At 42.4% G+C, this 26,429-nt stretch overlaps 1 protein-coding gene across 1 annotated transcript; it reads left to right on the forward strand.

Annotated features, from left to right (window-relative positions):
* Positions 1 to 224: 224 nt before the first annotated feature.
* Positions 225 to 26,068, forward strand: LOC143173545 (protein ELYS-like). Its single transcript, XM_076363789.1, has 24 exons — positions 225 to 362; positions 1,616 to 1,869; positions 4,017 to 4,197; positions 4,950 to 5,157; positions 6,381 to 6,497; positions 7,487 to 7,571; positions 10,943 to 11,093; positions 13,983 to 14,115; positions 14,203 to 14,384; positions 14,856 to 14,917; positions 15,854 to 15,982; positions 18,049 to 18,139; positions 18,226 to 18,315; positions 18,479 to 18,619; positions 19,404 to 19,508; positions 20,281 to 20,374; positions 21,571 to 21,694; positions 21,827 to 21,883; positions 23,060 to 23,206; positions 23,967 to 24,154; positions 24,327 to 24,471; positions 24,566 to 24,697; positions 25,679 to 25,826; positions 25,914 to 26,068. Exons 1-24 carry the CDS (start codon positions 242 to 244, stop codon positions 26,066 to 26,068), a joined length of 3,240 nt encoding a protein of 1,079 aa, XP_076219904.1. The 5' UTR covers positions 225 to 241.
* The last annotated feature ends 361 nt before the right edge of the window (positions 26,069 to 26,429 follow it).

A 26,429-nucleotide genomic window follows, 5' to 3' on the forward strand; every position in this document is an offset into this window, starting at 1 on the left:
TCGATACCTCTGCATCACTTCTTGTTGGTGATCTCATAGGCATCAGAAAAGCCAAGGATTCTCCTTTTGCTCTGCTGTGAGATCAAAAACCGTCCTGAGTGCCACTTTTTTAAGGAAAAGAGCTACAGGAGATGGATAGGAGATTATTCACTGCAGACTGATGGAACGTCTGTCAATCTCAGAAATAGTTGTGGCTGGCAGGAGTCTATTTTTGCATTTGTTTCCTTATTTACAGTGAAGAATGCGAGACCTAACGGCTCAGGTAACGAGCAGTCTGCTGCGGTTTCCAGAGGGGACTATTCAGGCACTTGGGGAAGATGAGATAAGCCTCGACTCTGTGCTGCGCGGGAAGTTTTCTGGAGGTGAGCATTTTCCTTTAACTTCGGTCTTGGTATGAAGTTGTTATTGCCCGGAGGTTACCTGAAGCATAGGGTCATAGTATCAGCTGTGTCCGGGTGGTGCTGTTAAGATGCATCAGGTATCGAGAGAACAAAAAGGATGTTTTAACTATTAAAAATGCTAATATTAAAATGTTAGTAGAGTTGAACTTTGACATTACAACCACCCGCACCAATCTTGTGCTATGAAAATAGTTTACTTAAACATGCTGAGTCAGTGAGCCCTCCTCAATTTCTAAAGAAACAAAAGGCAGTTTTCAAAAAGGTAAAAGCGTTGCTTTGGGCCCTATTTATTTGCACCAGCTCAAGCTCTGTGACCGTCATGCCATCGCACGCAGGAATAGTTCTTCTACAGTGTTACAGAGGCAACCCCCCCTGGTTTTTCCTTTTGAGTCTGACTAAAAACAGAAGGAAGAGGATAGCACTGTTAAGCGCTGCAGCCGTATTTCCAAAGTATTTGACAGGATGCAGATGAGTACCCAGTGAGAGTTGCTGAAGGTGGCTAAGCAGGTTAGGGAGTTGACTTTCTGGGTGACCTGAAAGTAGAGCTGGGTGCCTACCGGGATGTCTAGGCTTCTGTTGAGACCAGGTAGAGTCTCTCTGCCTGACTGTAAGGGCAGTGATCGAGTTAATACTTCCTTTGAGTTTGAAGTAGGTCAGTGGAACAAAATGTGTTAATTTCTTTCTGTAATCAGCACGTGTAAGAGTTTAAATTTACTAACACGGTGCCCATTTTAAGATAATTTCCTGTTGAAGTCCAAATCCCTGCCCAAAGTCGGCATGTGTCAAGTAAAATTAATACACTAGAAATGAATTGGCTTAGATTGGTTATATCTGAAGTATGCTTTGAAATATGCTTGTATTCCCGTAGGGATTGAGAGGATTTCCAGCAAAAACAAGCCGAAAACGGTATAAGAGTATAAGAGTATAACGGTATAAGAGTATAGATCAAGGTATTGTAATCTTTATCCCAAACCACCACAGTTCTTCAGTGCAGGAATGACAAGTAGAGATGCAAAGTAATAAGGTTGTTAATTTTAAGATGTATTGCTTGAGGATTTCAATGGGTGATTTTAAATAATGGACCAGAATTAGGTAAGTCGGTCTTCCTCTGTTAGGTACTTTTATTGAAGGGAAGGGGCGGTGACTGTGATTTTTTCAGTTGTTTCCATCTTCTGTTGGAAATTTGCTTTAGTCAGCTTTCTTTTCTCTTACAGGGAGAAATGGCCTAGCATGGCTGGCGCGTGGTCCTCAACTCGAGGTAGTGAACTCTGTGACAGGAGAGCGGCGCTCTGCATATCGTTTCAGTGGAGTAAATGAACAGCCTCCCACTGTTCGTGTGGTAAAGGAGTTTTCCTGGCAGAAGAGAACTGGACTGCTGGTTGGGTTGGAAGAAGCAGAGGGAAGTGTTCTCTGTCTGTACGACCTTGGAATATCAAGAGTGGCTAAAGCAGTTGTTCTTCCAGGAAGGGTACGTCCTTTTTAATTGGAGAAACGAAGCCTTTATGTTGTTAGGCGCTGCATAATCCTGTTTCGGGAAAAGCTTTGGAGCGTCTCTTTGTAGGAGGTATTTTTTCTATATTGCACTAACATACTGCCACTTCAGAGGATCCAGTCAAGAGAGCCTTGATGTAAAATCTCGGCCTTAACGGCACCATTGTCTTTTGAGCTTACTGATCGTAAAAGAAGTTTTCTGGTTTTGTGGTAGAGCACGTAGTTACCTAATTCTCCCCTTCCACAAAAAGGCATTGAAAGATACCTTTTTTGGGCCAGAGTGAAAAGAGGAAGACCCCACTCTTTAAAGAGCCTGTAACATACTTTTCCTAAACGGTTAATTTCTGTCAGAAATACCGTCTTTCTTTAAAATATCTCAAACCTCCGTAGCTGAGCTGTGCGTGACTTAGACACATTCCCATGAATCTCAGGCTAGCAAGCAGGTGACTTGAGAGCAGAACACATTTTTCTGTTGAGTTCGGGTAGGAAAAAAGAGCCTTTAGAGAGTTATCCGACAGACTGTTGAAAGATCGACTTTCAGTCTGCAGTCCTTGAATCTCTGCTTATTGACGACTGTGTTTGTGTAGGTGGGATACACTGGTGTGACGTTACTAATTTTTTCTGTCTTCTATAACCCGTAAACTCCAATGATGTAATGTCCCCTAGTCTCATTATCTTCATGTAAACAAGAACCAGCGTAAGTTAATAGAACATCAAGATTCACTCCATCTTTATCCTCTCAGCATCGGCAACAAATAAATACTTACTTATTACTCAGCTTTCCCTAACGTGATTTGGTTTGACTTGCTAGCATACAGGTGGAGTTTTGTTTGTTTGTAATGCTACAGTGCGGTTACCAGTAGTAAGCATTTGTACGGTGGTAATTTCTGAAGATAGGAGCCGGGTTGGTGCTCCTCTGTGTTAGTTTGCCTATCATCTGGGTAAATCTGGGCGTTTCAGACGGAGAGGCAAGCTGTGTGCTGACATAAGCCTATAATCAGTAAGTAAATTGTGGCTGTGAAAAATGACATAGCTTTGTTAGGTTTTCTTTCTTAAATCTAAGTAAGCTGGGAATAGGAAAAGGAAAGGTTAAGAAGGATCACGTCACATATTGGATCTGTGTCTGCAGCAGTGATTTGGAATAGAACGTGGTTATAACTATCACTTGTGTTGGGGAGTTTGTCTACACCACAAAAAGATGGTTCAGGAGAAAATATGAAGAAGCCTTGGGGGTGGGGGGGGGAAGTTGGCTGTTGTGTGGTAAAGGTTATGAATATTGGAATAAAGCCAAAGCTTACCTGAATTTCTGCTCTTCTGCCCTGAATGCTCTTGATTCCAAGCACGTTTGGTCTGTTGCTTTCATTTTGCTTCCTATCTTTTTCCTATTAGATTAGTTAGATCAGCATAGACAGGACACAGGTTGTTTTAGGCTGGCTTTTTAAATTTTTGTTCACATTCATAAAAGTGCTGGTGCGCATTTAAAACCTTTTTTACTTTCTCTGGTGGTTATTTTTCTTCTAAATGAGGACGAGTGTAAATTTCACTAGGGCAGCGTGTCCCTTCAACACTTTCTGAAAATGTTTCGTCCCCGTGGAAGTGGTGTGTCTACCGTGCGACTTGGCCGCTGTCCCGCCTGACTTACCGCCACCACGCATCCTAATACCTGTTTGGCAAAGAAGGCATAGACTGCATCACAGTGCTGGTGGGCTGTGAGCAGTGGGAGAACTAGATGTAGTTTTGTCTTTCTTAAACTTAAGTCCCTTAAATATGGTAAAGTTTCTGGCATATAACTGGTTTTCTAAGTTTCTTAGAGCTAATTGTTTCTAGGTAGGAAATGGAAATTGGTAAGCTGTAATACTAGAATGCACCATTGAAGTTGAAGTTAGTTCAGTTAAATAACTGTAGGAAATCTAGTAAATGGAAGGCAGTAACAGATTTTTGTGCAGGGCTTCCCTCCCGCCCCCGCCCCCGCCTTGATACAATTGGGAACAATGCTTTGTTTTTATGTCTTATGATCCTGTATGTACTTTCTTGTTTCCGATGTGCTAATTCTGGCTCCACTCTTGAGTGATTTCTCTTTGGCTTGTCAAGCAGCTTAAACAGTAACTTGTAGTTTTCCTGTAGGTAACTGCTATAGAACCCATAACTAATCACGGAGGACCCAGTGTGAGCACTCAGCACCTACATCAGAGTCTGCGATGGCTCTTTGGAGTGGCAGCAGTGGCTACAGATGTTGGTCACCTACTTCTGGTTGACCTTTGTTTGGATGATTTAGCTTGCAGTCAGAATGAAACAGAAGCATCGGGTAAGCTTGCAGTTTTTCAACTTGAATTTAGAAGTAAGAAAACTTGTGCCTTGTAAATAAACAATATGCCCCCCACCTTGAAGATACGAGTGTGCAGACATTTATGACCCCTGATTGCAGGTGGCGGTTTGACACCTTACAGTCCTGAACTGACTAAAAATGGGAGTGGCTTAATACTCCTTCTAATGCTGGAAATGCCCCCCTGCCACCAAGATCCCTGTGTCACTCTGATTCTTGCCAGTGAGGTGTGGGAATTTTACCGTCTGAGTCCGTGCAGCTGCCTGATAGGAAGTTGTGTCAGAGGTGCCCTATTTCTTGGGAATGTTCTTCTGCTTCTGTTAATTGGCTCGGGGCAAATTTTAGTCTTGTTTTTTGAAATAAATCCGACTTACCAAAAGTCATGCATTCGGGTGAATGAGATCTCTAATTTGTGTATTCAGCTTGCATACGCTGTTTTGGCCATTACAACAGTGGCTTCAGGAGCTGATGCCACTTCAGAGAGCTTCGTCATGAGGCCCAAAGTCCTGACTTACAGAGTCCAAGAAGAATTTGCCTGTGAAGGTTACACTTTTACCTGGTTTTGAAAGACGAGTGAGAATACCTGTCCAGTCGGAGAGTTCTTATGGTCTTTGAATACATACAAAATGGAGATAGGAAAAAAAGTGTTGCATAAATTTATGCGTGTTATCACGTTTAAAATGCAACCTAAATGGCATAACACGTTCATTTATTGCGTGGTTTTGTGTGTGTAGGTCTAGAAGTTGTCACCAGAATTCCTGCTGAAGTTCCACAAAGAAGAGAAACGGTGACCAGAGAAGGGAGACATCTCTGTTTTCAATTACAAAATCCTTCAGGAACAGCGATATCAACCCTATGCTACATAAGCAGAAGCAATCAGCTCGTTGTGGGTTTTTCGGACGGCTACCTGTCACTATGGGATATGAAAACTTTGGAGAGGGAGTAAGTAGGCCTTTACACTTGGCCATGCCTGGAGGTGCCGGCGTCTCAATTTTTTGCCTAAGGAAGCATGTTAATGTCAAGAGAACTTTTTCAGGGACTGGAATTTTGAGTATAATCTTGGAATGTTTAGAAATCCTCTTGTGGAACAACTATTAAGTCACACATGGATTAAGTGGACCGCCTTCTCCCCAGTGGACTAGGACTGTTTTCCTTAGTGTGCCTGTGGATTGAGGAATTGTGGAAAGCATGCTGCTTTGGGTTGTGTCAAGCAGCGAGGATGTGACAGAGCTGATTTGTATGAGACCGTTTGTTCTACCCGTGGTATTCAGTGAAAGCAGGCAATGTGCGTATTTCGATGAAACCGGTTTTAAAAACTATTTTTCAGGACCAGTTCCTGCAATTAGGGCATACATTGGAAGGCTTAAGTATGCCAATAACGTGATTTTGGTGACAATATTCTCTAAAGTGTCCAGGATGAAACTAGTGAGACATGAAAAATCAATAGCTGATGTGTGCCGGAAAATATATTCTTTCCTACGTTTCAGGCAACGATGCATGTGAATGAAAGTTTGCTTGGGACACTTGGAGATGAGCACAAGGGACATGTGAATTTGTAAGCAGCAGAAAAACTAAGAGACGATTTTAAATCTGCCAAAGAGCAATCTCACTTGAAATATTTGACCAAATTGAGATAGGGATTCACTTGAGCAAATCTGCAGTGACTCTCCAGAAACTATTGGATGCATAAAGAGAGAGAGTGGAGCAGTAATTAGGTGGCAAGAATAGATTGTGAAGGTACAAATAAGGTTCAGAAGTCTGGAAGAAAAATGCTTTACATAGTCCAAGTAAAGCAACGAGAAACTACTTCTGTTTGGCGCTGGTTTAACTTTGTGCACAGAAGATATGCTGCATTTTAAGTTCGATATTGGAGTAGGCTACAACAGTTTGGACAATCTTTTGCCTGGCAGCTGAAGTGATCGTTTATGTTTCTCCTCCTCCTCCTCCGGCAGAGGAGGGCATAAGCCCAGGTTATTGCATTTGACGGTCAGTAATTTCCTCACCTCTCGCTTCCTTGACTCACTTGTTTGAGATGCAAGTATGACCTTCTGTACTTTGAGGATAAGCATGTAAGGTGCTCTTTTCTCAGAAGATGCTTCTACCCGTCTACAAACAGTTAGGGCCAGTAGGCTCACCTTTTTTCTTTTTCTTTTTTAAACCCGTAGGCACCACTCTCAGCTTGAAGGAGGACGGATTCCTGTCTATGCTGTTACTTTTCAAGAGCCTGAGAATGATCCTCGCAATTGTTGCTACTTGTGGGCTGTCCAGTCTACGCAAGAAAGGTGAATAAAAACTTTGTATAAGCCACTGAATTCTTCTTTTTTATATATACTTGTTCCCATACAGTTAATACATGTGTATTTGTTTTGTTTATTTAGCTGTGCAGGAGATTCTCTCGGGTACGGAAGGTGTTAAGCCTACGATGCCGTTTTTTACAGGATTTAACAGACGTGAAGAGGGACCTCCTAGTTCCTACCTTCTGACAGAAGGCAAAGCAACAGTGGCTGTAGTTTTGTGCTTGCCTTCTTAAATGACTTCTTGTTTCTTGATGACTGCTTCACGATTTGTTTGCTGTTCGTACCGTGGTATTAAAATACCATTAAAAGTAGTTGAGGCTGCAGATCTAGACACACTAGACGTGCCAATGTGACAGCCTGCCAACCTGCCCCTAAAGGAGGGAGGTGAGGGTATTGCCGATTACCTTGTGCCAACTTTAGCAGTCTTTGGAGCCTTCATGAGCCAGTTCAGCTCACGTGGCAGAGCACGATCGCTGTTCAGCAGAAAAGTCAATGGTTTCCTGCTGGGCTGATGAATCACATGAGCGTGTGGAAGGGTGCAGCGTATGCAAGAGAGGGACTGGGACTTTGGTGGTAAGGGAAGGGGAGAAAGATCTCCCTCCTTCAGCATCAGCAAGCTATTTCATCAGCTCAGCTGTTCACAGCGTGGCAATCTTTTTAGGTTTGACCTTAAAGCAGCTTTGATCGAGAACTCTTCACTGTGCAGAGCTCTTTCCAACAAGGTTTAGTCCATACAACATCTAAAAGCTTTCAAACTGTATGGTTAGCATTTGCCCCTGAAGCTGTTAGTGTCAAAATTTCCTCCTCTATGTTTTAGCGTCCAAATGTGACCGACTGCCATGTTTTGGGAAGTGCTGTTTTTCTTTTCAGCAAGAGCATGCTATTAGGAAAACTTCAGTCTCGATCTAATAAAATGGTAATGAGGACTATAAAGCAGCTTTGTAATCAAATGTCATAATTTATACCTTTTTCAGTGAAGGTGATGTTGTGAGTTTACATCTGTTGCAGTTAGCATTTGGTGACAGAAAACGCTTGGCATCAGGACAAGTCATGTACGAGGTAAGACGTGCATGTGTGTGGAAGGATGAAACTAGTACTAAATTTTCTCGAAGTGAGTATCAGTTAAGCTGGCAGGGGTAATATTTACCATCAAAATTCACAGATGAATGAAAAGGAAGTAATCTCTTGCTGAGTCTTCTTGGGCATGGCCTTTGTCCATAGGTTTTGAAAACAAGTCGTACAATTTCATACTGCAGTGTTGAGTGTTCCAACTGGATTCACCTGCAAAGAGCCCAACTGAATTCAATTCCTGAAGAGGAAGCAGCTTTTACAAATAAAATTATTCTTCATTTAAACACCAAATTAATGGCACGTAGGAAGAGAAGACGGGGCTATCCTCTTTTAAAGTTACTTGTAGCTACAGCCTTAGCAGCGGCAAAGACCGTACCTTGTACTGTGTGCTTCTTTGGAAAAAACCCCATTGGTCTATAGCCGTTTCTCTCGTGGCTGCTTTGTTCTGTCTCAACACTTTAATGTTAAAGTGTGGGACCTTTTACTATGCAGCAATTCTTGGTCATCTTATTTTCCTGAGTAAGACGTGACGAGTGTCAGCTTCCACCTCAGAAGGCTGAAATGTTTAAAAGCAGCTTCTAAACATGCGTCTCCTAGAAATTCCCGTTGCCACTCTTTTAAAAAAGCACACAAAGTGATTAAATACTGTTGTTGTTGTTGTTGTGTTTGTGACCTGAGAAAGCTGTGGTGTAGTTAATGTGAGGCTTTTAACCCTCTACAGACTATGCAACCAGTAATGCATTCACAGGCTTATAAGAGGTGTCAGGCACCAGTCTCTGGATTTGAGATATTTCACTCCCCTGCTGTTTCTGCTTCCCTGTGATGAGTGTTGTGGAAGACTGAAACAGGAACCAATCTTACGAGGTAGTTGAAGAGAGAACTAAACAGCTGGACCCTCTGGGGCAAAAAGACGGGCTCTTCAGCTCGCTTCCGGATGAGCCACTTACACATGTAGCTTCATACCAAGACCTGATAACAGCTACTGCCAAAAACCCCCAAAACTAACTCCCAGCCCCCCCAAACCCCCAAAAGATGCATTAGGACAGGATCTGTGCTCCACAGCGGACACTTTTGGTCTCAGAATACTTGCTTGTAGTCACAGATTGCTCAGTACTACGTGGCTGTCTGCCTGCATGACTGGCTGAGTCAAGTTTCTTGTCTGTCTTCCGTGGCAGAAAATTTAAGAGGTGTTCCCAATTGCCAGGCCAAGTCTGAGTAAACAAGGAGGACTACTGTTGACCCTCGTTCATTGAATAGAGTTCATGGGAGCTTGAAAGACTTTTCTACTACAGCAGTGCTTTACTTTCCAGGAATCAGACTTGAGGCTATGAAGCAGCGCATCTTTGACTTTGTGTCGTGGTAAAAGGTCACAAATAGGACTTTTGGAACATGTGGCACTGTCTTTTTGTAAATGAGCCTCAAACTTCTGTCTCCATTGCCTTCAAGGCTGGTTTAAGTCTGTGCTCAAGAAATCAACCTAAGGGTGTGTTTAAGTTGTGCTTTCAAAGATCTTTTTTATACCACCTCGGCAGCTGCTAAATCTCGTGCATCCAGTCATGGTCACGGAGCACATCTTTACCTTTGTCCTACACAATGCTTGCGGATGGACAGAGTGTACAGCCCCTACTTTCGTATCAGAGTCTGACCAGTGCACCTCATTTGCGAAGTGTCTTCGTATTTTACTGGTCAGTAAAGTCGTTACTGAACATCTTCCATACAGTGGGGTTCCTTAACTGAGATTTGCTTGCCCCAGCGTGGAAAATGTAAACTATACTGGTTTGCTTTAGAAGCTGTCTTAGGCAGGACTTGTTTGATATTATTTCCCCCTTCCCCTCCGCCCCAACTCTGGGGGGGACTGGCTCCCCCCCAACATTTCTATGTGAATAAAAGTTGAAATTTCTAGCAGTGAAAATTCACCTCTAACAGGTTTATGGAGTTTTAGTACTTCATCTGATGAAGCGGTCTTTCGAATGGTGGACTTGTTCAGGACAACTTTTATTAAAATTGGCTTTAGTGATTATTCCTTCTACAATAAAAATGAGGTTCTTTGCTTGGGCTTCATGCTAGTTTTTCAAAGAGGCGGTTTAGATTTTTCTTATCTACTCTGCACGTGTCTGTTATGTCCAAAGGTACTTGATAAAATAGAATGAACTGTGCATGCTTCAGAGCAAAATTTAGCATTTTTCTTTTTAGTCATGTCAGAATTTTTTGTTTTTTTTAAAGCCAGTCTCGATATTTATAGGTAACATTTCCTAGAACGGTTGAGAGAAAGCTTGTCTCTTCTCAGATTAGGTGAATTGGAGGTATCACATCAAATCATATGAGAATGTGTTGTGTCGTGCCAGTTCATTTTAGAGCTCTGAAAGTTTGGGAAACTTGGGTCGAATGTGGTACGATGGATTTTTGGTTGGTTTTTGTTTGGTGGTGTTTTTTTGTTGGTTTTTGATTTTGTTTGGTGGTTTGCTTGTTGGGTTTTTTTAATTGTAGAGCTGCTGTTTGTCCACAACACACACAATTCATGTGTTGCATTGTAGACAGTTTGAATGTATGCTGTATTTGGAAAGACAGTATTTCAGTTAATGCTTACTTAGAAAATGGTGGTATCGGAGGTTCAACACAACCCTGCTGGAGTTTGTATATATCTCAAAGTAGTTTGCTGACTCAGTAGTAATTTGTGATCCTAAACGCGTTGCCCATGTGCATCCCACGTCCCCTCTGTGTTCTGCTTTTGCTGTTGGCTGTGCTTGGTGGAGGAGCTGAGGGATATTTCACCCATTAGTCTCTGGCAAGATTAGAGGAGGAGCTGGTAAGAGCTTACGCGGTTTGAAAGAAGATCGTTAACCAGGAAGAAGTTCTCATAGCTACTAGAGAGAGATGCATTTTCGCTCTAGTGGTGTGCCTACGGATAATAATACCTCTCGACAGAGCTTTAGCTGCTGTAATGCCATGACTTCTCTAACTTCATCAGTTCTGTAATCAAGACACGGAGCAAAGAGCTTTGCGTGCTTATGTGTTACGCTATTTCAGATATCTCTTTGTAGACATATGTTTAGGTTTGTAAAGGAACCTTGATGTTGCAAGGAATTCTGCAAAACATGTTTAGAACTGAATAACGTTAGGGAAATGCTAGATTTTGAAAATGTGCAAAGCCTTTACAGCCAAACTTGCCCGTTACGATTTGACACTTAGTTCTCTTGCACGTCAGATGTCGTTTCTATTGGCCATCAGAAATAAGCTCATGGGAAATACACGCTGTACTGTGCATATTCTACTAGAGGTATACGTTCTTTCATGTTTCGGTATAACGTATGTTTTTAGCCCCAAATGACCTTTTCTCTCTCCTTTTATTTTTTCTGCAGGGTTTGGAATACTGTGATGAAAGGTACAGTTTAGATCTCACGGGTGGAGTCTTTCCCTTGAGAGGGCAGACCAGCAATGCCAAATTACTCAGCTGCCAGACTGTAGAAAAATTTCGCAACCACGTTGACAGAGAGGATAGCGTTAATGAAGGTTTGTTCTGATGTCCGTGTTTGGCTATTCTAAAAGAAACGGTTTTAGAATCCAAGCAATGAACGCTGTTCTGTACCCGCAGTGTGAAAGTCTTAAATATCTGTATAGACTAGCTTGTTGGGCTTCTTGAAAAAGGCAAATTGGGTGCTTAAGTTACGTGGGGCTGCTTTAAAGGACAAAATAGGTTTTATTTTATGCTTGCTGACACGCTACAGCGACGTATGGTGGGGTCATCTGTGTAATGCTTGTCAGTCGTTTTATTCCTCCAGCTGTCTTCTTTGAGCAATAAGATCATCCTCTCCATTGCTTAGGAATGTTACCTGAATGTTTTTTTTCCTGTGCAAACCTATGTCTGCATCTGCATCCAGTTGGTGGCCGGTCAGTTTCTGTTTGAAATAATTATCGGTGATCTGGATGAGGGGATCGAGTGCACCCTCAGTAAGTTTGCAGACGACACCAAGTTGGGCGGGAGTGTTGATCTGCTCGAGGGTAGGAAGGCTCTGCAGAGGGATCTGGAGAGGCTGGATCGATGGGCCGAGGCCAACTGCATGAGGGTCAGCAAGGCGAAGTGCCGGGTCCTGCACTTGGGTCACAAGAACCCCATGCAACGCTAGAGGCTTGGGGAAGAGTGGCTGGAAAGCTGCCTGGTGGAAAAGGACCTGGGGGTGTTGGTCAACAGCCGGCTGAATGTGAGCCGGCAGTGTGCCCGGGTGGCCAAGAAGGCCAATGGCATCAGTATGCTTGTATCAGAAACAGTGGGGCCAGCAGGAGTAGGGAAGTGATCGTGCCCCTGTACTCGGCACTGATGAGGCCGCACCTCGAATACTGTGTTCAGTTTTGGGCCCCTCACTACAAGGAGGACGTCGAGGTGCTGGAGCGTGTCCAGAGAAGAGCAATGAAGCTGGTGAAGGGTCTGGAGAACAAGTCTTATGAGGAGCGGCTGAGGGACCTGGGGTTGTTTAGCCTGGAGAAAAGGAGGCTGAGGGGAGACCTTGTCGCTCTCTACAACTACCCGAAAGGAGGTTGTGGCGAGGTGGGTGTCAGTCCCTTCTCCCAGGTAACAAGCGATAGGACGAGAGGAAATGGCCTGAAGTTGCGCCAGGGGAGGTTTAGATTGGACATGAGGAAAAAATTCTTTACTGAAAGAGTGGTTAAACATTGGAACAGGCTGCCCAGGGAAGTGGTGGAGTCACCACCCCTGGAGGTATTTAAAAGACGTGGAGACGTGGCACTTAGGGACATGGTTTAGTGGTGGACTTGGCAGCGTTAGGTTTACGGTTGGGCTTGATGATCTTAAGGGTCTTTTCCAACCTGAATCGTTGTATAGTTCTATGATCTGCCTGTCCAGTTTGTCCTCTCCTAAACCTAATAGGTTCCTGCACCTATTAGGAGTACACGAGTTCTTAAAGCAGCAGCTTTCCTTGTCCATATACACAGTTAAAACTCTTACGATGTCTTTCCTTACCTTGCAATAAGTCAACATACATCTCTGGGTTTACAAATTCAGTTATGCTCTGACCATATCTTTGAGCCTGCTGCAGCGAGAACTTTCATAGCCTTTTGTTTTGACTGCGTTATTCACCTTCCCTCTCTGGCCTTAACGTATGTCTGATGTTGGAAGGAAGACACTTGCATGATCATTCTAGGCTATTTCTGTTTATTGTCTTTGATTTAGTCCTGAAGTGGCAACTTCCACCTCTTCTGTGATGCCATCCTCTATCAACCGTGTGTCAAAATCTAACAAAAACGCCTTTGGATTTTCTCCACTTGTGTCATGTTTCTGAGGAGAGTGCCTTCTAAAAACTTGTTAAAAACAAACAAGCAACACCCCCCACCCCCAAAGAAAAAAAAACCCAAACCCAAAACAACAACAACAACAACAAAAATGCCTTTCTGTCTCCTTTTTACCAAGTATGAGGCATGGAGAAATACCTGTGATTTTTCGCATGGTTTCTAATTAGCTTTTCTTCAGGTTCTGTTCAAGTTAAGTTCTAGGCATTCGTGAGCTTCTGTTGGATGTGGGTTGAGGCTGGCAATGAAGCTGTCTTCTGAATTGTGAAAATCATGGATATCTTCAAAGGCAGATTCAGCGGCTAACAAAAGTGAAATGGCACAGGAGCTCACAATGAAACATAGTAAAGTGTGTGAGGATCCCTAAACGGTAATGATGAATTCAACAGAGAACAGAGAAACATTTTGCCAAACAAGCTGTCTCCTTCTTCCTTACTCTGTTAGGGCAAATGGTATACCACATTCTTTGCTTCCACCTGGAGAAGGCACTCTCCCCAGAGAAGACAGACCATGCCACTCGTTGAGAGAACCGGAGTATACCATTGTGAACGTCTTATGTTAAAGACTTCATTCCAATTTCCTCTTTGTTGGTTTTGGGGTTTTTATTACGTATTTTGTGTGCTAATTGTGTTCTTTCCCTCTGAATGTGCTGGAAAGGAGCTATTCTTAAGACTTGTAATTGCGTCAAATCTGGAAATTAATAATGCCAGCTGAGTGATACAAGTGTATACGATAATGACTGGTATGCTTTCTAAAAGTAGCAATGTACGTGTCCCTAGCATAGTTTTTTTGCTAAACTATTCATCTAGCTAAACGTCTTGATCCGCTCTTGATGGATGGAAAACTTAATTAGCTGGTAACTGTGTGTTTGGTTTGGCTTGGAACTGATACAATTGGATCAAGAAAAAGGGGCAGTATGACTGAAAGCTATCACGGAGCTGTTTGCTATTCTGTACTTTTTTTTTTTTATTATTCTTAGTAAGTGCTGTGTTTCATGAGTGATGGAACAGAATCAAGCCAAAACAGAAAGCGGTGTTTTAAAACTATCAGGTTTATCGTCTTTTCTACAAATAAGAAACCATGTCTTGTCTTTTACAGTAGTGTCTCCTGAGACCAGCGTATCAATCTTCAGTTGGCAAGTGAATACACATGGTCAGGGAAGACCATCTACTTATTTGGGTGTATTTGACATTAATCGCTGGTACCATGCTCAAATGCCAGATTCGCTAAGGTAGATTTTTGTTAAGTTGTTTTCAATATCCCTACAAACAATTCGTTTGAAAGTGGGCGTTCAGCTTATGTGCTTGTTTTCTTTAAGGCCAGAAGAATTCCTTCACGATTGCCCCTATTTCGCATTGTGGTCGCTGGATACTGTGGTAAGCGTGACTTCTCCAAACCTCATTTTGGATATTCTGGTACGTGAGCGGAGTCTAAGCCGGGGAGTTCCTCCTTCTTATCCACCACCTGAGCAGTTTTTTCATCCAAGCACCTATAATTTTGGTAGGTATTTCACCGCTTTTAATAGCGATAAGCTTAAACAGAGGTCAAATGCCATTTATTGGTTCTCTTGTTCGTTGTTTGTCACTCAAAACCCAAACCAAGCCAAAACACCCCAACCCCCCACAAACCCAACTCTGATGACGTTGTACTAAGAAAGCATTTAGTGTTGTGAAACATATCTGACGGTCTGCTGCGTTTTGGGTTTGGGTGCTTTTGTAACGTAGCCTGTGAAGTGGCGATGGTTATAAAATGAAACGACTTTGAACTGAAGCTGAAAGCACAGCACCTCGGCAGCGCTAGAGAGAAAATTCCTACACGCAGTAATTTTTTTTAACAAGTTTGTAAGTGATGTGATGAAGAAAATGGGTACTCAGTTATATCTTTCCCGATACGGCTATTTCGAAAATGTGAACTGGTCATAACATAACTGTGAGAGTACGGAGTGCTGTCAAACGTTCGTTGTTTCTGCAGATGGTACGTGCTTGCTGAACTCCGGAGTCGTTCGCATGACTTGCACCGGCTTCCAGAAGGAGGTGATCTTTTACTGTGTCTTTATTGAGACTGTCAAGAGATGTACCTCTTCTAAGTTTTCTGTGGCACTGCTTTCGGTGTCAGAGACCGTTTTACGCTCATCCTGCCCATCCGCACGCATAATTGCAATCGTATCCTGCCAGTTTTATGCAAACGGTCATGTTTCAGGTCCACTCTCGGGACTGTAAAACTACCATTGTCTCCTGTTGAAGCACGATCAGGGATTGAATGTCTAGAAAGGAGTAGAACGTTGCTGTAGGGCAAGAACAAAAATGTTGTGGAAGTCGGGGAAAGCTGTTACTGCTTTATTACCCATCAGTCGAACTGCCTGCATAGTCCCGAGTTTTAGGGTTTTGACCCCTGATTAACTTGAAAAAGGAGGACAGAGTGGAGAAAATGAGAAATTACTTAACTGTTTAAGAAGAAATGAATTTGTTTTTTCTCCCAAACTTGGCCAAATTGTAACTTCCGAGCCACTGCACGGATTGTAACAAATAATTTTGAAGTAAGTTTCAGCTCGCCAAATATTTCCAACATAAACCAGCTTCTGCACAAAGAAGCACAGAAAGGGTCTTCCAAAGTGTGATTTGAAGTTGTGCGTTAGTTCTAGCTTGTAGAGAATGTATTTTGCGTCAGTGTTCAGGGAAAGAGAAAGGCCTGTGTCGTGACAGAGCAGCTCGAAAATACTTAAGCATTGCAAGGGCTGCTATTGTGTTTTACAGGATTTGGTTTAGAAACTGTAACTGTTAGTTTGGCTGCCGTCTTTAAGACTCTCCCTAGTAACGCTTGCTCAGATTGCCAACCTAAAGCACATTATTGATGCAAGCTTTCTGACAGTTTAAGTGAACGTTTGTATTAGTTCTCTTAGTGGTTATCCAGAACCTTAGCGACTGCCTAATAATGCTGTCTTAACCTGTAGTTTTTGATTGGTGTTTCAGACCTTGAATTTTTTAAAGAAATCTGGTCCTTCGATAAGCGAAGCCATTCATGACAGCTACAATAGGTGTCTTGTAGCTGGCTTGCTGTCTCCAAGGCTAGTTGATGCCCAGCCATCCAGTTTGAGCCAGGTGAGTGCGTATCAGGGAATCAAGGGGGAAATACATCCCTCTTGTCTGACGGGGCTGTAGAGGCTACAGGACATGATGATCTGATTTTCCTGTTATTTGCAAGCTGCACTGAAATGCAGGGCTTGACTTTAGTTAGCAGAAGTAGTAGTAGTCTTCGATCCAAACTACTGAGGTTGACTGGGAACAGTCTTTAGAGACCCCTCTCTTCATTCTGTGCCCCAGATACGCACAAGGACGCGTGCAGTCAGTGCTGGTCATGCGCAGCAGAAAGCACCCTTCCCTCAGAACAACCTTCATCCCCGTCAGCTTCTCAAAGCACGAGGTTCAGTGCAGTAGCTGACGAAGGGGGTGTCTCGCTCGGATGCAAGCTATTGCAGACATCAGCTTGCTGCACGATACGTGACCATTTGCTTCCAAGGAAGTGGGCTGTGGTAAACAATTACTGTGGTCAGCTCTACCTGAGACTTTCATCACCGCTTCCGCTCATTTTCCCTTCATCAGTAGGCGCTTCTGCATCCTCTCAAAGCAGATCTTCACCTCTGTAGCCTTTGCCTTGTGCTACAGTAGCCCAATTTACTCCTCTTAGAGTGCCCTCTTGTTGCTGCAACACCTTAATCACCTTTATCTCATGACACCCACTACCTTCTACCTGCTTTATCCCACCATAGTGACTTCACCCGCCTCTTTCGTAGGTTTCCCGTTTGCAGTGCACCAACCTCTCTCTCTCATGCAAAGAGTTTCGTGAGAGATGGAGCGTCTTCACCCAGGCAGGATCTAAGCTAAGGGATCAGCTAGCTAGTCATCCCACAGTGGAGCAGTTAGTGGGGAGGGGAGAGCAGTCTTCCCACTGCCCTCATCTTCCTGTCTACTGGATTCTTCACCGGATTTGTGGAAGCGTGTTAGGGCAAGTAACGCTTCTGCACAGTGCGGTAGCTAAAGTAAATTTCTTGGCAAGTTGGCCTAGCCCATAGACTGTTTATTTTGCAAGCCTGATGTAGACTCTTGCATTCAGATTAGATGTTCTGGCGTCAACTCCAGTTTGGAAATAACTTGGGAAATCAAGAAGTTTTTCTAATAACCTTTGCTGAACTGGGACTATCTCGTTCAGAGACTTGTTAGGCATTTGAGCAGGGATTTCGTTTGCATGTCAGTAAGACAAATTTCAGGGTTCGGGTCAAGAAGCTTGCTTTGGAGTTTTGTTTGCCACCGTAAGTAGCATTTGGTGTGTTTCCTTGTCTGCAACCACTTTTCAGACAAAGGTGGAACTATCACATGTGTATTCCAATGTGTAGAAATGGCTTTGACTGGAATGATTTTACCTAGAAGGGAAAGATAGTTTTGAATGTGTTTAAAAAAACCAAACAAGCAAACAAGCAAGCAAGTAAAATTTTATGAAGGATCGTTTCACCTGAAAGAAGTATCAGAACACCAGCTGAAATAAGCTGCTACTTAACATCGCATGTCTGTGCACACCTGTGCATTATCCTTCTAAAGGATTACCGCTACGCTGTAATACAGTGTTGGAACGGCCTAAAATGTAAACCTATTAGACTTTAAATGTCTCACTTCTTTCCTGTCATTTTAGAAAACTGTAACTTAACGTTTTGGGCGTCAGAACTGCTTGACGCCTTCATAGTCTAGAAAGCTGCTTGCCCTTAGCTTCACTGTTTCCACGCAAAGAGTGTATTTGGTCTGTCCCCTTCATGCATTCCTGATGGCAAGCTTCACGCACAAAACGCGTAGTGGGTCTAGCAGAGGATGTTACCGACAACAGTTAGTTGGAACTCAGTAAACTGAGACTACAATGCAGAGGCATGCAAATAAAGGTTAGAATCAGCCTTCAGTAAGTTGAACTGGCAGAGGAAAAGTTTAATGTGTTCCTCAGACCAAGCAGCAGTCCAGCCCGTGGCTAGAATTAAGAAAAAGAATGTGGAATTAGTTGCATGTGTACTCACTGCCTTTGTGACGTCTGAATGAGTATACGGTTAGAAGCAAACACGTCCTGTTGATGGTTCAGGTATTGACAGCATGTGAGATGCTCATTTTAGTTTGTCTGTTACGTTTAGGAGGAGCAGTTAGAAGCGGTATTGTCAGCTGCTGTCCAGGCAGGTTCTTTAGAACTTCTGACTGGATGCATTAAGCATTGGACATCTGAAGGTAACGCTTCTTATGTTGTTTTGATGTTACGTATTTTTTGGTTTGAAATTGTTGATTCAGTTCTTTTTTGTTCTCTTTTTTTAAAGAGCAGCCAAGTTCTGCTGCTAATTTACGGTTTGTTCTTGAGTGGACGTGGAACAAAGTGATCTATACAAAAGACGAACTGGACCAAACATGTGAGTCCTAGTGTAGTCATTCTGCAAACATAAAACCATTCTTTCTAACTGAGCTTGTTCAGTAATCTGCTGGTATAGGATATTGCACGCGGTTCTTTAAGTGTACTTTGAAACTCTGAAATTGCTCTGCCGGCTAACGCTTTAATATTTGTTCTTTAAAAAGGTGTTCCGCTGTTTGATGGCTCTTGCAACTTCATTGACCCACAGACATTACAGTCTCTTCAGCACTGCCAGTTGCTCCTGAGCAACCTTAGCACAGTCTTAAACTGTTTTCTAACGGAAGCACAGGAGCTTACTGAAAAAGGTGTGTAAGAGTATTACTAAGCCTTTGGCACGTTTTATTAAGGTTTGGAATTATGCTTGGGTTGCAGTTGTGGAAGCATGAGCTTTTGTTGTTTTTGATGGTTGGAAGACAGCCAAAGCCAAATTTAGCTGGGAGAAGGGGCTTAAATCTGAGAAGCTGGGAGGACCACTTAACATGCCCTGAGTTCAGGGAAACAGTTTGTTGTGGAGTTCATGCAAGTGGCTAGGGGAGGCTACATTCAGCAAGAAGCGATGTAAGCAACTGGGTCGACATTACAGCAACTGAATGTGCTAATGCCGAAAAGTATTCTCTTTAATTCTTAGCTAGCAATTTGTAATTGCATGCAAGTCTGGTATTGCAAATGACTGAAACGTATGAAGGAAGCAGAAATGAGTAACTTGTAAGTTACTTGGGTTTCTGTAGCTTTTTATATTATAAACTGTCCTTGGCATGTTGAGAAAAAAGAGGCGTATCCCTTTGCTGTAGTACAAATCTCTGCTACGTGAAAACCCGAGGTCTTGTTCGTGAGTGCATTTATTAGTTCAGGCTTTATTTTTGTTACTCTAACCTTTAGTGAATGTGCTTCTTTGTAGGGGTTGCTTTTTGTTTTGGTGGCGATTGTGTGGGGTTTTTCTTCAAAGGAGGAAGTGACAGAGAGTGAAAACTGCAAAGGCAAAGATTTCTACCGTGTTATTTTTATACTTTCTGTTCAGTATGATGAAGGGAGTTTTGTAAAAATGGGAGGAATTGCATCACAAGAATCATCTTCTATGCCTTTTTTCAGGTTTTGCAGACTTGACAAACAAGCAGGTGGTAACTAGCCTCATTTCTTTGTATGCACAAGTGGTCACCTGGTTCTGTCGATCCAGCCTCCTTCCAGAGGGTTTAGGTAAGCATAAACTGTAACACGTTTGTAACGAGGAGACTCTCCAGGAAGTGATTCCTACGAACACATGCTTAGCCATGCTTTGGTAAATGTTTTGTCCGTAACACGTCGTGTCGGTCCAGCGACAGCGTGTGCTGACGTTCCGTTGGTGAAACGGAGATTTTACAGGTTTTTCAGGCACCTAGTGTAGCGTAATGCAAGCGGTTTCTTTCCGGGATGTGTTTTGGAAATAGCAACAAGCCTCTGTTGCTATTCAAGGAGTTGCTTGTGTCCACAGCTTGAAATACTTGGGATTTGAAACAAATAACTGTGGAACAACCAATACTGGAGTGCTTGTTTTTACAGTAAAAGCATTACCTGCATGTTTTGAACTTTGTCTTTATTGCTTGAGGGAAATCTACACCTCGGAAATACTTCTTTCCTTGGATGGATTATAAATTCTGTCGCCAGCCTTAACTGTCTTACAAATGCTCACGTGACACGTTGAAAAAACCATTCCCTCGGAGAACTGTTTTTTCTTATAGTGAACTCCAGCTTACACCACATGTTCTGAATGCGGCGTCAACTGTAAACTTGAAATGGCACTTGAGACAGGAAGGAATTGAGTCTCGTGTCCTACGTCTCCTTTAGCAAAGGCAGAAACAGGACTGGCTGCTTTCAGAGTTGGAGGCTTCTTGATGCTTAGCTTGTACGATCGTCTGTCTTTTTAGTCAAAAATTTTAGATTAAAAATGTGATATTGCTTCTTTAACTTGCTTTTACTTTATTGCCTGTAGATGACGAGACGCGTTTGTCTAGACCTTTCTACAATTATCCTCTGATTCAGAGCTACTATACTGGTCATCGGCAGAAACTTGAGCGTTTATCGAGGTAGGACTTACTGGAAAACTCTAGAACGCTTCCACTGCCAATTCGGAAGTGGAAGTGAATGGCTTTTGTATCGACGGTTGTATTTGCCACGCTTAATGCCTTTGCCGGCAATACTCTTGACTGCGGTGATGCGTGTGTTCTGTTGAACGCAGAGCTTACTCTCCTGTGTTAAAATGTTTACACACACCTCTGCTTAGTACCATTTGCTGGTATCATCAGTTTTTTGTGGCGTACTTAACTCATTGGCTAATCTGTATAATTTGTTACTCCTGAAGAAGATCGTGTGATTAGGAGAGGCTCAGTCATCTCCAGCTCAGCAAAGCACGGCGTTCACAGAACAGTTGTTCTGGGCACAGAAGAAAGCGTGTTGTGGAAAAAAATCCTCTCTCTTCTTGACTAGTAATGGATGGTAAAAATTGTATTGGCCTAAATCCCCTACTCACAAGTACCTTTGTGTGATTTAATAAGATAGTCAGAGTTACACGTCGTTGGCACACCTAGCACTCTACTGGCTATTGGCTAGAAGTCGCTTCCTACTGTAAACTCTCTTTCCTGGACTAGCTTGCTGGCATATAGGTGATATGCCTTGGATTAGATGATAATAGATTTTTCTTTGGCAGTTGTACTGAGAGCTAAATAAAGACCTAAACAAGCTTAGGCTATGGCACTGTGAACAAGATGCTGCCAGGTGAGTTAAGGTGGAAGCTGCAGTGGATTAGGTATTGACTTGAAAGTTCCTCTGACTTAGCTTACGTCGCAAGTAACTTACCTACAGGCTCATGTGTTCCTTAGAAGCATACAGCCTCTAGCGTGCTTTTTCTGCTTTTTATCGGCGGGAAAGTAAAGGGTAGCGTCGCAGTCGGCAGAAGACTGTGAAGGGCTTTTGAAGAGCGTAATTCTTAAAAGTTCAGCCATCCGTAATTGTAGTTCTATTTTGAACTCCTTTAATAGCTGAATGTCTCCTAACGGTCGTTGAATCATGGAATCATAGAATAGTTTGGGTTGGAAGGGACCTCTGTCTTCCATCTGACTCAGAAATTTTTTCCATGTGCATTTCGAGTCGTAATCACGCCTTTGTATGTTTGTTCCTTTCTTTGACTGGCTTATTTTTTGTTTTGACTGGAGGAAATTTGTTACACGGAGAGGCTGGAATTAGTGTTTTACTCTGTCCAAACCCTTGCTACCTTTTGTTCCAGAGGAAAATGGGATTCTGACTGCTTGATGATTGATGGAATGGTTTCCCAGTTAGGAGACCAAGTTGAGAAGTTGTGGCGGAGAGATGAAGGAGGAACTGGGAAATATCCACCTGCTACTTTACATGTGAGTGTGGTGTTCACTGAAAACAACAACAACAACAACAACAACAACAACGCCCCCCCCCCAACCCCACCCAAGAGCCAGTGATTTATGCAAGACAGGGGTTTTTAAAGACCACCTAATTTTTTATTTCAGGCACTGCTGGATCTCTATTTGCTAGAAAACATTGAAGAAAGCTACAAACATGCAATTGTATCCTTTCCAGTTGTTTTTACTACACCTTCAGTATATGCACATAAATGTTCTTAAATGTTTGTCGCCTACGTGTTTAATGACACTTTTGAATTTATGCTTCAAACACAATGCAAGCGAAAACAGTTAGTTTAGAATTAAGTCGTAGGCAGAAGCATTGTTTTATTTCTTTGGACTGCGGATTTTTTACGTTGGTTTTTTTTTAATGTTTTGTTGCAAAGTCTCTTCTGATGTGAGAAAGCAGGTTTACTACGAAACGTTAAAGATAAAAAGCCTCTGTAGTTTTTCTCAAAGCTTAAACACAGGTTTTAATTTTTTAAAGCACCCGTACCCGTAGCAAATGGCTACTTACTAGCATGATGCGCTAAAACGTGCTGCTTCAGAGCAAAAGGGTTTCTAACGGTGGTTTACCAGGACCTGATTTTTGCCAAAATCATCCGTTTTCCAGCAGTGCTTGCTTTTGTTCTCTTAAAAGTGCAGGCACACAGAATAATAAGCAGAGAGAAGAGAAAAGTCACTGGGCAGAAACTTAATTTTTAAGCTGCCGAAACGGACAGAACTGCTTTTGCTGTTTGTTGCCTAACCTGAGAGGGGAGCCTAGAGGGCAAGGGGTTTGCTAGCTGTTGTACCCCAGAGCTGCCTTCTTAGAACGTGTCCCTGAGAACGGATGTCGGAAAGAGAAAATGACACTACCGATGGGTGATCCACATACTGCTTTAAATCCAGTTTTAGTCATTCAGAGCGAAGTTGTATTGTAAGGACGCCATAATTTACATCGTTTTATATCCTCTGGAAAAAACCAACTGTAGCATTTCTTTGCTTTAATAACTAAGCATTGGATGTTCAAATGCTTTGAATGTCCGACAGGTAGCTCCACTGACTAAAGAGGGAGCCCGAGTTTATAACTGAAGTATTTACATACCTAAAGTTAACCTTTCTGAATGCCTTACAGAAACCAAAGAGTCTTTCTTTTGGGTTATTTATTCGGAGTGCAGTTCTGTGGTTAGGACCTGACTATCTTCAGGTTATAATAGCTTAAAATGGTAAAACTAACGCATTAGTCTCTTCTGCTTCCTACCGCTTTTATAGTCTTGCTTCATTATGTTTTTCTAAATGCGGTGTGATAAATTTTTGGTCTTAGAAATCTATTAGCCTTAATTCGGTACTTGATATCAGACAATTTACTTGCTGCTGGATATCATGCATTCCTTTCCGAAGAAAACGGAAACTTCAGTCGGCTCCTTCCCAACTGCCTTTGCTATCCCTTGGGGTCTTGTTAGGCTTATTCAAGGTTTTTGGCTTCTCGATCACAATGATTATGAAGTACGTAAGTTACCGCTTAGTTAGACATACATTGCAGTACAAAGCTATAATCTAGAAAAGGATTTTAAAATTTGGTGCTTGGCTAATAACAGGTGATAAAACACTAGAAGCTTCTTTGTAATACTGCTACGACATCTTCAGCAATAAATTAAGATTTGAAATGTTGGTTTAATTACTTTGACAGGAATTTGATTAAAAAAGAAGACATCAACTTTAAGAATGCTTGATATTTGAACTTTCAAAGCCATCCGTTTAGGTTGTTTTCAGCAGACCAGTCGAGCGCTTTCTCAAAAACAGTGGTTTAGGTACTTTAAATATTAAAACTATGATCATAGCAGCAGGATTTGAGACAGAAGACCGCAAAAGTGACTGTTCAGCCCAGTTCACGTTCTTTTGGATGCTGAAGGTTGCTCTTTGCCTGTCACGATGTTGATGTTATCTGTTTGTCTGGGAGAGTAGCTTATGATTTAGTAATGTGTTTATAAAAAGTGGTGTTTGTATACAGCGACTTGGTTAACCTAGGAAAGTGTGAATTACTCCTTTTAAAGCACTCGCTTTGTTCGGTATGGCTAACTGAATTTTTTTTCCTGCAAATACTTAAGCGTTGTTATTTACATGTCCTGTATCAAGCGTTTCATTAGTTAGTCATCTAAGCGTATTTAACACACATTCACCCTTACTTAAGAAGCTTTTGAATATTTTTGTTGCCTGCGTGTATGTATGTATGTAGCTTAATAAACCCGATCTCTACCTCCCACAGAGTTCACTGGCCCTGCTCTTTCATCCAGCTACAGTCAAAACTGTGTCATGGCAACATCGGAGAATTCTTCAGTCCCTCATGTGCCAAGGAGAGCATAGGCGAGCCCTCAGATACATACAGGTGATGAAGCCATCCACGTCAAGCAGTAGTGAAGTGCGGCTTTTCCTCACTGTGTTGCTGTCCAATAGGTAAAGGAAGATATGCCACCATTTTGGCATTCAAATGTTGTGAAAGGTGGAGAACAAATAATATAAATCACGATTCCCTAAATTCCCTTTCAACTTTGAATGCAATACTTTTGGGGCATCTTTTTGGTTATACTATTACTATTCCTTCACATCTCAAAAAAACTAATTGCAGGTGCGTGGTGGAGGCTTGGGGTCTGTTGCAGCGACATACCACTAGGTCAAATATAGAAGAGCTGCTAAAGCACATGTATGAAATCTGTCAGGAGATGGGACTAATGGAAGACTTACTGAAGCTGCCTTTCACAGACACTGAACAAGTAAGTGTGGACGAGAAGAAAAATCTTAATCGTCCCTTTGAAAAGAGAAGAGGCAGAATCATAATAGATTTTTGAAATGTGTTATTTCTCATAGGAGTGTTTGGAGAAGTTTTTACAGACCAATGCGGGTGTTCAGAATCATGAATTTCTTTTAGTCCACCACCTGCAGCGTGCCAGCTATATCCCAGCCCTACAGTTGAATCGGTCGATGAAGGTTAATCTTACGGTAAGCGTAGAAGTTCTGCCAAGTGTGCAAGTTTCTGTTAGGTGTTACCAACCGCTTTTGATAGTACTCAATAAAACCCCTGCTTTCTTTTTTGTTCCACTCTTTGAAATACTAGGAATAAGTTCCTACACCTTAAGTCGCAGCTGAACCTAAAGGTTGAACAAACTATTTCACTACTCCAAAGGTACTCTGTGAAGTTGTAAATCAAATGTTACAGGCCATTGTTGACTCCACTTAAAATACTTTGTTTGCATCTGAGCAATAAATAGATATCTTTTCCCTCAGCCAAGCTTATCATTCAGTTATTCACACGCGGATGTATTCCAGAGCTTTCATTTTCCCACTTTCATGGCAGAAATTCTTCTCTAACTTCCGTTTCTCAAAATAGCCAGCCTAAATTTTGTCTTATGTGGACTTCTGTTATGAATCTGTGATGCATTTGCTCTTTTCCGGGACCACAGTTTTCCAGTGAATCAAACTTATCAGGTGGTTTGGGAAGTTTTAGAGCCTGCATTTGAAAGCTTTCATGCAGCCAGAAGGCGTGTGTAGGTAGCTGCTGCTTACTCGTATTAAAATTGGCATCCTTTTGTCCAACGTAATTTGCAGTTGCCCTGTATATTCAGTCATCTCGGACACTGGTGTTTCAGGAAAAACAAGGGAAGGCCTGCTATTTTGTAAGCCATTTGGAAATTGCAGGTGGCAACAAGCACATCAGAATGAGGTTCTGCAGGGTGCCAGAATTGTTTTACCTCCAAGGTGTAGGTTCTGTTGTTATTCTAGTCTTCCTTCCGCTTTGCTAAAAATACCGGGTGAAATTGGCGTGTGCTGATGGGTGGAACTTGCTGCTGCTCTGTGCAGTGGATGGTTTTTCCTGTGTCTGTAGAGGAAATTTAGTCACTAATTAGAAACGGCACAGACAGTTCTGTGCAGTGAACTTCTTGAAAGGAGTTAACGCTTTGCTTTACGCTTTTCATTCCTCAGAATGACCGTGATCCTCGCTTGAGAGAGAGAGCAGTTGCCAGAAATTCTGGATTAGACCAATACGGCAAGATCCTTCCTAGAGTTCAAAGGACGCTGGCTGTAGAGAGAGCCAAGCCTTACCATTTGCCTTCATCGGTCTTAAGAGAAGGTAATTTTTAGGGGGGAGAAATGTAATGGACAGCTAACCATCACTTTGGTTACACAAGGCTGATATGCTTTCCCTCTTGCTTTACAGTCGCAAGACCAAAGCCATTATCAACAGTACCACAAGGAGCTAATACAGGAAATGTGCGTGCAAAAGTAACTTTCATCAAGAACGTGTTGTCCACAATTGGAGAAGTACGGGTAGGACATGAGCAGAAGACGAGTCTCTCACAATATGATAGGTAAGCAGCCTTTTGACAAAGCTTAGTGTTGAGCTGCATGTTTGGCGAGAGAGAGAGAGAGATCCGTTTGACTTATGACAGTGTTTTGGAGGGAAGGTGCACCTGAATAAAGCCTTGTTTGGCTTTTTTGCGCACGCAGTAGATAACATTTAAGGATCCATACATCGTAAGTAGTATTTGGAGAGAGAGTTTTTCTGCTGTGATAATGTTATTCATGCAAATACACGTGTTTACGTTACGGTCAACGTGTTTACAGAATTTAAGATAGCTGAAACCAAAACTGTGATTACCATCAAGCTAGCAGAGTTGCGCGATGCATTTGTTGGGCCACCAGTTACAAAATTTTCACAGAAACGTTCTGGCCA

The sequence above is a fragment of the Aptenodytes patagonicus genome, unplaced genomic scaffold (genome assembly GCF_965638725.1).
Source record: "Aptenodytes patagonicus unplaced genomic scaffold, bAptPat1.pri.cur scaffold_116, whole genome shotgun sequence".
Taxonomy (NCBI): domain Eukaryota; kingdom Metazoa; phylum Chordata; class Aves; order Sphenisciformes; family Spheniscidae; genus Aptenodytes; species Aptenodytes patagonicus.

Coding starts and splice junctions, on each gene's coding strand:
- LOC143173545 (XM_076363789.1), top strand. CDS start 242: ATGCGAGACCTAACGGCTCAGGTAACGAGCAGTCTGCTGCGGTTTCCA. Junction 363..1,615: donor GCGCGGGAAGTTTTCTGGAG/GTGAGCATTTTC, acceptor TTTCTCTTACAG/GGAGAAATGGCCTAGCATGG. Junction 20,375..21,570: donor AAACTTGAGCGTTTATCGAG/GTAGGACTTACT, acceptor CTTTTGTTCCAG/AGGAAAATGGGATTCTGACT.